The sequence below is a fragment of the Crocuta crocuta genome, unplaced genomic scaffold, assembly GCF_008692635.1.
Source record: "Crocuta crocuta isolate KB4526 unplaced genomic scaffold, BGI_CrCroc_1.0 scaffold367, whole genome shotgun sequence".
Classification (NCBI taxonomy): Eukaryota; Metazoa; Chordata; class Mammalia; order Carnivora; family Hyaenidae; genus Crocuta; species Crocuta crocuta.
This window is the reverse complement of record NW_027527936.1, coordinates 178618-190983: the sequence shown is the minus strand read 5'-3', so window position 1 is coordinate 190983 and position 12366 is coordinate 178618. Positions and strand designations below refer to the sequence as shown.

The window sequence follows — 12366 nt, the reverse complement described above, 5'->3', positions numbered from 1 at the left end:
TTTTTTTTTTTTTTTTTTTTTTTTTTTTTTTACAAACTATGTGTTGGAAGGCTGTATTAGCTGTGACTTTCATTCCGACCTCGTAAAGGATCAGTTCTAAGAGGTGGGCACTAGGCTAATACGCACAGAACCATTAAGTGAAGAGAGAGGGTAGAGAAGAAAAACAAGTGCCAAGCTCTGGGTCCCTGCAACAACTCAGAGGTCAGGGCGAGGGCACAGGAGAGACGAGACACAGCGGCCAATGAGGATCTGAGTGGTGTGAGAGGCAGACTGCAGTGGACACTTTGGGAAGCCGCTTGGATCCCCTTCAAGACCAAGACGTTCCCCCTCTCCCCTCCCAGGAGCATGAGATGCTACCAGCCCCAGGAGAAGTTCCACCCCAGTAAACGCCCTTGGCTGAAGGAAGCTGCTCACCCGTCCTGGGAATCAGCCAGAATTCATGACTGTCCATGTGAGGGTCCAGAGGCCTGGCCCCCAGGCCTCAGTTCAGAACAACTCAGAAGGGCTATCAGAGCTCCAATGCGCCCCCGGGACCAGCTGAGGCCTCTGTGTGACTGACGGCAGTTCAGGTACACGCTCTGCCTGATCTGCTCCCCTCATGCCCTTGCAAGAGTTGTCCCTGAGATCACCCCCTGCTTTCTGCATGCAATTCCTCATGAGTCTGTTTCCCAAAACATCTGACCTAAAACAGCCAAAACCTGAAAATAAATCAGTGATAAAGTGAATATGTTTTTCAGAGATGTAGCAATAAAAGCTAAAATAATCACCTGGAAAAAATGAATGTTACCTTTGGCAGGGCAGAAAAATTATGTTGAGGGGGAACAGAAAAACATCACATTATAACAAACTTCACAGAATGGTTTTCTTTAAACTATGTGCAAATTATAACTTTGATAAACATTTTTTAAAAGGCTGGATTTAAACAAAAATGGATTCTGAGTAAAAACAATCATTACGAATATTTAAGAAAATAGGAAGGGATGCCTGGGGGGCTCAGTTGGTTAAGCGTCTGACTTCGGCCTAGGTCACCATCTTGCTGTTCCCGAGTTCCAGCCCCGCGTTGGGCTCTGTGCTGACAGCTCAGCCTGGAGTCCGTTTCAGATTCTGTGTCTCCCAGTCTCTCTCTGCCCCTCCCCAACTCGCACTCTCTCTCGCTCGCTCTCTCAGAAATAAACATTAAAAAAAAAAAAAGAAAATAGGAAGCACACAACTGTGAATAGTAGTAGTTACTTCAAAGAGATGGGCTGGAGGTAGTGAGGAGAAAAAATTTTAACTTTTAATTTATAGCCCTAAAAATAGCTGTACCTTCCAGTAGAGAAAGCTGGCAGCCATCTCCTTAAGCAAGCAACCAAAGTTCACATCACAAATATTAGACCTGACATCATGCACTTCCTTACACGATACCCTAGTAAGGAAACAGCATTCTTCTGCGGTGTTCCTGCCAAAGCACATCACACCTCTGTCTCATCATGAGGAAGTACTAGGCAAAGACTGAGACACAATCTTAAAACTGGGCCCGTCCTCCTCAAAGTCCTCAAGATCAAGAAAGATAATGAAAGGGGCACCTGGGTGGCTCAGTCACTTAAGTGCCTGACCCTTAGTTTCAGCTCAGGTCATGATCTCATGGTTTTTGAGTTAAGCCCCTCACTGGGCTCTGCGCTCCCAGTGTGGATTCTGCTTGGGACTCTCTCCTTCTCTCTCTGCCCCTCCCCCGCTCACACTCATGAGCGCTCTCTCTCAAAAATAAAACTTAAAAAAGAAAAAAAGGCAATGAATAACTGAGACGCTGTTCCAAACAGGAGGAGACTGAAGAGACTTCACTGTTCAATGTGGTGTGCGAATCCTTGCCAGGGAAGAACAATTGCTAAAATTACTATAAAGGACAATAATGGGGTAACAGATGAAATCTGAAGATGGCTTGAAAATTAGTAAACGGTGTCGTACTGATGTTAAACTTCCTGATTTTGATGGTCATACTGTAATCATGTAAGGGAACATTCTTGTTCTTAGAAAAAATATAGTTGGGACGCCTGGGTGGCTCAGTCAGTTAAGCATCTGACTTCAGCTCAGGTCATGATCTCACGGTTCGTGGGTTCGTCGAGCCCTACATCGGGCTCTGTACTGACAGCTCAGAGCCTGAAGCCTGCTTCGGATTCTGTGTCTCCCTCTCTGTCTGCCCTTTCCCCTGCTCACGGTCTGTCTCAAAAATAAACAAACATTAAAAAAATTTTTTAATAAATATAAGGAGAGGGAAAGCGACAGAATACCTGGTGTGTGTGAACATGAGGAGAGATTCATGCAGGCAGCAGGATTCAGGAGAGCATCAGGAATAAATGCACAGACTAAGCTCGCGTGAAAACAAGACAATGATGGACCCCAGGAAAACAAAATGGTGTGTGTGAACAGAAATTACTACGGTATGATGTCAAACAGTTAAAATAACCTCCGACTTAACCAAGCTTATGGTCACTCTATACATAAAGAAGATGGAAGGGCAGGGAAAGGGATTTAAAAGCTGATTCTTTATCTCCTGAAGTGGGAAGCCAATGATGTCTAAAATGAAAAAGCCATTATTTAACATCATTGTTAAAAAATAGTGAACCAGCACCTGTAAAGCTTCAAAAATGCCTGCCCGGCCTCATTTGTTCCTAGATCCCAGGATCTGAGATGCCTCAAGTCAACGCGGGTCAGAAAGAGTGTCGAGGGCACAAGAACCATGGCGGCGAGAAGCTTGGGGAGGCCCACCGCCCCGCCGCCGGCCTCCCGCCCGGAGCCCCGCTCACCTGCCGTCATGGGAACGACGTCCGAACGCAGGAGCATCTGGAGGCGGCCGGCTGGCTTGTTCCCGATCTTGATGTCCATGTAGACCTGAGGATTCGAGCAGGCCTTCTTCGCAGCGGGCTCTCCCTGGGTGCAGGAGAAACCATTAGGCTGGACGGAACCCCGACCCCCGAGTAGCAGAGCAAGTATTCTGACCATGCACCGAGAACCCAGCAGCCGCGAGCGGGCTGCAGCAAGGTGCTGACAGGGAAGGCCACGGCCGCAGCCCCCAGCCCGACACCTAGTGACAGGACACCTCAGCACCAGCCACCCCGAGCCCCACCCCGCAGGCTCATTACACTCACCCTCAGACATGCCAGCTCGCTTCACCCTGCCCTGCGGTCACAGACACTTTCCTGGCCCACAGCACACAGCTCTCAGCACGTTCAAACACCAGTTGAAGCCCGCCCACCTCACACCTGTTACAGCGAGCCACGGCCTTCTCCCTCCACGCCTTCCCCGACAGATTCAGCCTGGCTGCATTGCGAGCAGAAGGGGCTGTTCTCTGGCTTGGGCCTGAGTGCTCAGAAGATAGTGAGGGGGTTGGGCGCTGCTCTGCGCTCCAAGAGGACCAGGATGACTAGGTGATAAAGACAACATTCAGGACAAGCCCTACCAGCTGTTTCACAGGGAAAGCTCTATTGTCTCTGACCTATCTGTGCTGTGGATTGATAAGTCAACATACAGGTACGGAGGTACGAGGCCCATTACTGGAGTTGTCAAATAACCGGCTATCTAGTGGGGGAGGGCTGGCCACAAACACGAGAGGCACACAGACCCCAGAGCTACACGGCCTTGGTTCAAATCTCGCCCCGTCACTTATGAGCTCTGTAATGTTGTGCCTAGTTTTGTTACCAAAAGTTGGAGACAATATTAGCCTTATCTCAAAGGACTACTGTTAGGATTAAATATTTGTAAAACACTTAGAACAGTGCCAGGTATAGAGTAAGCAACGTTTGAACATTTGTTAAATAATGTCAAAATAATGCTGTGAATGCAGGATAGAGGGTGCCACAGAATCCCAGAGGCCACGGAAGCCCAGAAGGGACACTGATCTCACTCAACTAGAGGATTCAAAAGATGTTCCTAGAAAAGGCAGCAACTGAGCTCAGCCATGAAAGATGAGAGGGAGGTGGCGAGATTAAGTAAACTGGAAAGGGAATTTAGGCAAAGGAACTGCTTAGGTGAAAACACGGACATTTCTAGGTACCTACAAACTCTATCAGAGAAATGTAAACTGGGGATACAATGTGGAGAGGTGAGCAGGGTCTGAACACGGAGAGCCCTTCTGGCCCCCTGAGGTTGCCCGGACTACTCCCACAGATGACAAGTGCCTAGCCTGCTTGAGGAGAGCCACACGGTCAGCTCTGTGCCTTAGGAAGCTCCCTCTGGCTGCTCAGGACAGGAGGAACCAGGCCCAGGGCAGGGACACCAGCTGGGGAGCTGCCATCACTATTCAGGGAGAGATGACAGCGGCAAGCCACACGCGGCAAGCCACTGCGGCAGAGCAAACAGGAGAGATTCAGGCGGGTGTAAGAGAGACTGTTAGCAGGATATGGCAGTGCATTAGGCGTGGACTGTGATGAGGAGTCAGAGAGGACACCGAGGTCCCTGGTGTGGGTGACTGTGCAAGATGGGAAAATTCGCTACGCTTGGGTACTTGGGACAACCAGAGCAGAAGGAAAGAGGAAACCCACTTGGGACTTGCTTTGTTGATTTATGGTAACTGGGAGACATGCAGGCAGAAACCCGTGAAACTCAGGAGTGAGGTCAAGGTTAGGGCTAGAGACCAGGAAATGAGCAGAACGCTGAGCGGCTGCGATAAGCTCAGACATGGGCCACCGTGGCTGAAACTACAAGGAGAGCGGGCAGCGAGGAGCGGAGGGCTAAGGGAGGAACTCAGAGAAACACCACTGCTCAAAGGGCGGACAGAGGAGGGGGAGCCTCTGAGGTAGCCCGTTTTCCCCAGAAGCGATGGTCAGGATGGTGTATCAAGAAGCAGGAGAAAGTGCCGAGGCAGGCAGCAACTGGCTACAGACAGAGGGACAGGGGCCTCTCTGAAATCAGGCCAGGAGCAGGAAGACAGTGAGCCCGGTGCCAAAGTGTCAGTGAGGGGGCAGGAAAGGTCAGGACGACGGCGGGTACCGGTGAGGGGAGGCCTCACTGTCCTTTCTCACTTCAGACCTCCACCCAGTTCAAGCACTCACAGACCAGTACCCGAGCATGCATACGATACTTCTCACCTAGGGCCCCACACGGACAAGAAAGCCACGCTTCTCCGTTCTGTTCACCAGCCGCCGCCCACATCAGGAGCACAGTGGGTGGAAAGTGCAGCCCCTCCTGTGGAAGCGCACGCCTTCGGCCTCACCTCCTGGGGTTCCGCTTTGGAAGGCTCCAACCCTCCTTCCTCTTTATTCTCTTCAAGAGTCTGCCCAGAAAACTTCTTCAACCATCACCTGACCACACTGAAAGGAAAAGTATGGAACACACGTTAAGAAATTCAAGCTATCGGCCAGCTGGTCCCTAGCTGTGCCCAGTTCTTTACTTTGTCAGCAGAACGGATGCACCACGTGGCTCTCACAGGCAGAAGTTACCTCTTAGGACAAGGGTATGTGTACGTCCACGTCCTGGAGCAAGATTTTCAGAGACTAGGCCTCTAGCTTTGAGGAGAATCTCAACTCTATTTCTATGTAGGAGCTGCATTCTCGCCTCCCCTGTACGCCACTCTACCCGGGTACATACTCCCGCCACAGCAGGAAGTAAGACAGGGATAAAAAGGCAACAGAGGCCAAAGTTGAGGATGTGATGGGGAATCTGTGCCTGCCCCCACTCGCCTGGTCTGGAGGAGCCTTCCATAATTCTCACTGGTTTGGCTAAATGGACACGAACTGTGCACCCAAAGAGTTCGGATCCATTCTCAAAAGACTACAGTACAACTCAGCTGCTTAAACCTTGTTAGGTTATAAAAGACCTTCCATTTACTTCTAAGAAGTCTGAGATTTGCTCATGACCAATTCTATGCTGGGAGCCCACACCCCGCAATGGCAAGCTAAACACAAAGCCTACCATAAAATGTCCCTGAGCCACTACACGTTTCTTTTCTTTCAACACCAACAGGAAGATCTGTACTGGCCTGACCTTTGCATCTGAACTCAGGACTATGAAATTATAAGGGTAAATGCAGTTAACATGCATTGAGTCCATTTTAAAAATGGATCAGCACTAAATGTGAAAGCAATAGTATTGCTCGTTGGTGGGGGACATGTTTGATGAAAAACTAACAGAGAACAAGGAATGGTGTATAGGAATATTACCCAAGAACAACTGATTCTAGGGTAGGTAAGTAAATAGACTTTTTAAGTTTATTTACTTATTTTTAAGAGAGACAGAGAGTGAGGGAAGGGCAGAGAGAGAGGGAGAGAGAGAATCCCAAGCAGGCTCTGCACTGTTAGCACAGAGCCCAAAGCGGGGCTTGAACCCACAAATCGTTAGATCATGACCTGAGCTGAAATCAAGAGTTGTACGCTTAACTGAGTGAGCCACCCAGGTACTCCAAGATTTTTCAAAAAGGTTTTGGGCCTTTTTATGCAAACTAAAAAAAATATGAAACAAGATTCCTTAATTTAGTAAGATTTAAGTTATAATTTAGCTATACTTTGTTCTTAGAAACAAAGATGAATCAAGTACTAATTTTACTTCTAGCAATTAAGAAAAAAGATTGAATGATAGCATGAAATATCCTTATTTCATATTTAATCATAAAGATTGATTAAAAGACAAAAAAGATTGATCATAAAGATAAAAAAAGGGGAGGGTAGAAACATTTAAGAGTTTTGTTGTAGGCAAATTAATGATCCCCCAAAGGTGTCCACATCTTATTCTCCAGAACGCATGAATATGTAATATTACCTGGCAAGAAGGAAGTAAGGCTGCATATGGAATTAGAGTCACTCGCTGGTCTGCTGACCTTAAAATAAAGATCTACTGGATTATTCAGGTATACCCAATGTAATCACAAGGATCCTCTAAATGTGAAGAGGGAGGCAGGGGAGTTGTTTCAGAGTAATGCAGAGTAAGAAAGACTCACCTGGCCACTGCCGACTTGAAGACAGAAAGGACCAGAGGCCAAGGAATGAGGTCAATCTCTACAAACTGGAAAGAAACAGACTCTCCCGTAGAGCCTCCAGAAGGCAGGTAGTCCTGCTCATGCAGGAAGACCCATTTTGGACTTCTGACTTCTAAAATGAATTTGTGGTGGTGTCAGGCCACTAAATTTTGGGAATTTTTAACGGCAGCAGTAGGAATTTAAATCACTGGTCTTTAAAGCACTCAGCCTAACAAATCTTACAGGTTTTCTCTGGTTTAACTTCACTTAGAGCCACTTTTCAACGGCTCCAAAGTCTCCACTTTGTTGACTAGAGCTAACCACAGCAGTTTTCCATGAAACCCTGGCTCTTATGCCAGATTCACAAGTTTACCTCATAATCCTTTTACACTCTATTTGCAGTATATTGCCCTAGACTAGGGGCTGGCAAACTTTCTGTAAAGGGCTAGACAGTAAATATTTGTTTTTAATTTTTTTAAATGTTTATTTCTTTGAGTGAGAGAGAAAGGGAGAGAGAGAGGGAGAGAGAGAGAGAACACGAGCGGGGAAGGGGCAGAGAGAGAGAGGAGGACATAGGATCCAAAGTGGGCTCTGCACTGATAGCAGAGACCCTACGTGGGGCTTGAACTCATGAACCATGAGATCATGACCTGAGCTGAAGTCAGATGCTTAACTGACTGAGCCACCCAGGTGCCCTAGACAGTAAATATTTTTTGTGGGTCAAATACAGTCTCTGCTGCATGTTCTCTTCATCCACCACCCGCCCCCAACCCATTAAACTATTTAGCTCATGGGCCATTTTATAAAAGCAGGCTGCAGGATAGATGTGGCCTGTAATCTCAAGTTTGCTGACCCCTGATGTAGATACAAAAGTGTCATGGAGAGGAGCACCTGGGTGGCTCAGTCAGTTGAGTGTCTGACTCTTGATTCAGGTCATAATCTCATCGTTCATGAGACTGAGCCCCATGATGGGCTCTATGCTGACAGCCAGAAGCCTGCTTGGGATTCTGTCTCTCCTCTCTGCCCCTCTCATGCTCTCTCAAAATAATAAACACAGGGGGAAAAACCCACAAGGGACACCTGGGTGGCTCAGTCAGTTAAGTGTCCAACTCATGTCAGGATCTCACACATCATGTGTTCGAACCCCGCATCAGGCTCTGTGCTGACAGTTTAGACTGGAGCCTGCTTCAGATTCTGTCTGTCTTTCCCTCTCTCTCTGCTCCTCCCCTGCTCATGCTCTGTCTCTGTCTCCCAAAAATAAACAAACATTAAAAAAAAAAAAAACACAAAAGTGTCAGGGAGAGATTCACCAACAAAGATTGTTGGCATTTAGGCAAACATTAAAAAGATTTCTGAATATGATTTCATTCTCTAAGTAGCCAGTTCACAGTGAATACTTTCAAAATATGAGACCTTTTGCTTCCTAGATAACTTTGAGACTATGAAATTAGAAGCACAATGTGCACCTGAGGGCCCCATGTACTGTAAAGCAGCATCAGTAAAAATAGCTTCAGTAAAAAGCAAAGAGTCTCAGCCACATCATGCTGTGGATTGCTGCCGTAGCATCCTGCTAAGAGAATATAAGAGTTCATGTGTGCAGTCCAACTCTTCTGTGGTTAGCCCGCAAATAAAAAGTCAGTCGCACAAGCATGGAAAAAAGTACACATTTCCCGTCCCTACCCACCTAGATCACATGCATTTAACAAAGTGCATGTACTAACTGCTTATTAGAGCTGGTGGTGGAAGGATGTGTGCTCAGGTCGTAGAAGCAGAAAGCACACGGGAAACAGGAACCAGCAATGCGGGCCTGAGAGGGCAGAGACAGCTCTCCGCAGGATCTGTCTCCCACACTCTGACTACATGAGGCTGACTATACGAGCCTGGCTTGGGGGCGGGGGGGGGGCTTTCCTTCAACCAGAACGTCTTGTCCCTTGACAGCTGTCACCACCAAGCCAGGGTTTTGAGGGTTGAATAGTATCCCCCAAAACTTCACGTCTACCCAAATTTCAGAATGTGACCCTATTTATAAATAGGGTCTTTGCAGACATAATTAGTAAAGATGAGGTCATACTGCAGTAAGGCGGGTCCTAAATCCAATGACTGGTATCCTTATAAGTAGAGGTGACACAGACACAAGCAGGGAACAGGGCCCTGTGAAGACAGAGGCAAAGTCTGGACTGATGCAGTTATAAGCTAAAGAACGCCAAGGGCTGCCAGGAGCCACCAGAAGCTGGGGAGGGAAGGGTTCTTCCCTAGAGCTTTCGGAGGGAGCATGGCCCTGCCAATACCTTGATTTAGATCTTTTAGCCTCCAGAGCAGGTACAGCTATGAGAACAAAGTTCTCTTGTGTTAAGCCACCAAGTTTGTGGTAGTTATGGCAGCCGCAGGAATCTACTTCACCCACCCAAGTGGAGAGTGGCACCTTTTGTAACCAATGACAAGAGCCAACACTAGTCAAATACTAAACAAGGAAAATTCCTTACCTCTGCCGACTCAAAAGCAAATCCTTAGTGTTTTTCTACAATGGCAGATCGTCAGTATGTGAGGAACAGAAGGAAACATGCCATACCCAGACGCCATTTAAAAAATGAAAATCTAGGGGCGCCTGGGTGACTCAGTTGGTTAAGCATCCGACTTCAGCTAAGATCATGATCTCTCAGTTCCTGAGTTCAAGAACCGTGTCAGGCTCTGTGCTGACAGCTCAGAGCCTGGTGCCTGCTACAGATTCTGTCTCTTCCTCTCTCTCAGCCCCTCCCCAGCTCACACTCTGTCTCTCAAAAAAAAAAACATAAAAAAAACTTTTTAATATAAATCTAATTTTTAGGTTTTCCGTGGTTTAGTCAACAGGGCTTCCAGAAATATTAAAGTCGTTCTGTTCATTTTAAATAAACATAGCTAAGTAGAGAGCTCAATTTTTAAACTGTAGTATCTAATTCTACCACTACAGAATTCAAGGTTTAAGTTACTTTCCAAGCTTTTTAATAACTTGTTTGTAAGACACACAGAAAGTAGACAAAGTTATCAATTATTCACTCCAACTGAGGGCAGAGCGCTGACCTCACTACTGAGTTAAGTGATTATTAGGGAAGGAGCCTAGTGCTTGTCCTCAGGAAAACGTTATGTTAGCCAGCAAAGAGCAACAGGAGTTACTAATTTATTGAATTCAGGAATAGACAAGCCCCCAAAAGCCAGTCTTACTGTTTCATTTAAGAAATGAAGAACTCAGGGCACCTGGGTGGCTCAGTCGGTTGAGCGTCCAACTTCAGTTCAGGTCATGATCTCGTGATTTGTGGGTTCAAGCTCCATGTCAAGCTCTGTACTGACAGCTCAGAGCCTGGAGCCTGCTTCGAATTCTGTGTCTCCCTCCCTCTCTGCCCCTCCTCTGCTCACATTCTGTCTCTCAAAAACAAATAAACGTTAAAAAAATTTTTTTTAAAGAGAAAGGAAGAACTCAAGAACTCAAGAGTTTAAGTATCAACCCAGAGTTAGTGGTACAGCTGGTTCTAAAACTCCAATCTTAGGGGCGCCTGAATGGCTCAGTCGGTTAGGCGTCAGACTTCGGCTCAGGTCATGATCTCACGGTTCGTGGGTTTGAGCCCCGCGTTGGGCTCTGTGCTGACAGCTAGCTCAGAGCCTGCAGGCTGTTTCAGATCCTGTACCTCCCTCTCTCTCTACTCTGACCCTCCCTTGCTCACGCTGTGTCTCTCTCTGAAATAAAACAAAAAACATTTAAAAAAAATAAATGTTTAAAACTCCTATCTCAGAAAATTACAACCAAGGACCAAATAGAAATATGCATAACTGCGATACCAATTTAAGGGAAACTCCCCCAGATGAGCAGAGTCCAAGGCCCCACCACTGTTGCAGCTGAACTTTCCTGCTGCCTGAGGCTATTTAAAATCACAGCTGCCAATAAGGGAGGTCTGGTCCACAGGTGTAGTGGGGTATAGCTATCCAGCAGGTGGTATGAAACAATACTCAGACCTTTCAAGATTTTTCTAAAACTAGCTTCCTACTGGATCTCACTATACAGTTTATATATTAAATGATCAGGTATCAAAGACCCCAAATGGCTTTAATGTGGAGAAAGCCTTTCTTCAAATCCAACAAACTGTCAATCTCTTTCAGCCCATAGCCACACCATCCTGGCCTTGTTGTCCTCAGAACATTCCTTTTCCATCACCAAGATCATAGTCATGGTGACCTAGACATTCTCCTGAACTTCATTACATACCAACTATAAACAATCCACAGGACTTCAATTTTTTCCTCAAATTCTTTTCCTAACACTAGGAATCGGAATGAGACATTGAAAGGACTCACCTGTTTCATAATCCAAGGAAAACTAATGATCCGTGATGTCTCCAAAAGAAAATAAAAGCAGCATGAAGAACTTTGTCCTCTACCCGCTCTGCCAGCCCACCAGCAAAGGACCAAGTGCCTTCTGAGCCAATGCCCTCCATACTCTTGGTACAGGTGCTCCAACACTCTGTTAGCAAGGCAGCCACAGGGAAGAGGAGGAGGGGTTCCCAGTCTATTAGGTATACAAAATGACCTATGAGGTACACTCATCTCCTATCCCCCTCCCAACTTACATCTAGCCTTTGGTTACTGTGATAGCTTCATGGCCTCCAGTTTCACAATCTCTTCAATACAGTCGCTAGAATGATTCCAAGAAAGTGCAAATCGGATCGCATCACTATCCAGCTTAATATTCTCCAAAAGCTCACCAATGCCCACAGGACAGAGCTCAAATTCCGTAACACCGCATGTAATAAGACCTCCATAGGTTAAATTCCTTCACCGACCTATCTAGCCTTCCTCTCTTAACGCAAACCCCAGATGTTAGACCCCTCCAGGCTCTTTTCTTGCTGCTCTCCATTCACGCAACAGCCTTACTGATGATCTTTCAAACGCAGCTCTGGCCTCTGCGCTTTAGGAAAGTTTGCCCTCACCTCTCCTGGTGGAGTGTTCATTCCCCGAAGTCCGACCCTTATCAACACTGTCCATCATATGCTCACATTATGAGGCTCAATAGCTCGCTCAGTAAGGCTGTTTCCTTAATTCCCCAACTATTCTGTGAATTCCTTCCTCTAAGGGGCCGGGGCTGCGGAGTTTACGGGAATGAATGGGCTTGAGAGTTTGGAATGCCGTCCGAGGTCACAGTAACAGATCTTACCAACTCTCCGAGACCAGGGTCAGAGGGGAAGGGGCTCTGGGCAGCGCTAGGACCAGCAAAGCCGCTAGGTCGCGGGCGCTGCTCACAAGCTGAGGGGGTAGAGCTACAAAACAAACCCACGCTGGCTCAACGAACAACACAGTCTTGACGGCAGCCATCTTGCTCCCTAGCTCTTCCGCCGGAAGCCGGAGCCAGGTCCCGCCCCTGGGCCCGGCCCCCTCCCTCGCTGGCGCAGCCGCTGTACTCCAGGCCAGTGGCCTGC

General features: G+C 47.2%; 1 protein-coding gene across 4 annotated transcripts in view; it reads right to left on the bottom strand.

The window, feature by feature from the left end:
- The window catches only part of LOC144221481 (peptidyl-prolyl cis-trans isomerase E-like), an 18620-nt gene extending 6367 nt beyond the window's left edge, over positions 1-12253 (bottom strand). Inside the window, exons 1-3 of one of the 4 annotated variants that reach the window (XM_077751952.1) lie at positions 11249-12253; positions 3126-5285; positions 2784-2907 (exon numbers count right to left, since the gene is read on the bottom strand). In XM_077751952.1, the coding sequence (XP_077608078.1) occupies positions 2784-2862 (79 nt within the window). In that variant the 5' untranslated portion in view covers positions 2863-2907; positions 3126-5285; positions 11249-12253. Of the gene's footprint in view, positions 1-2783; positions 5286-11248 lie in introns of all 4 variants that reach the window. The other 3 variants (XM_077751951.1, XM_077751950.1, XM_077751949.1) reach the window with 3 other exon arrangements.
- Positions 12254-12366: the final 113 nt, after the last annotated feature.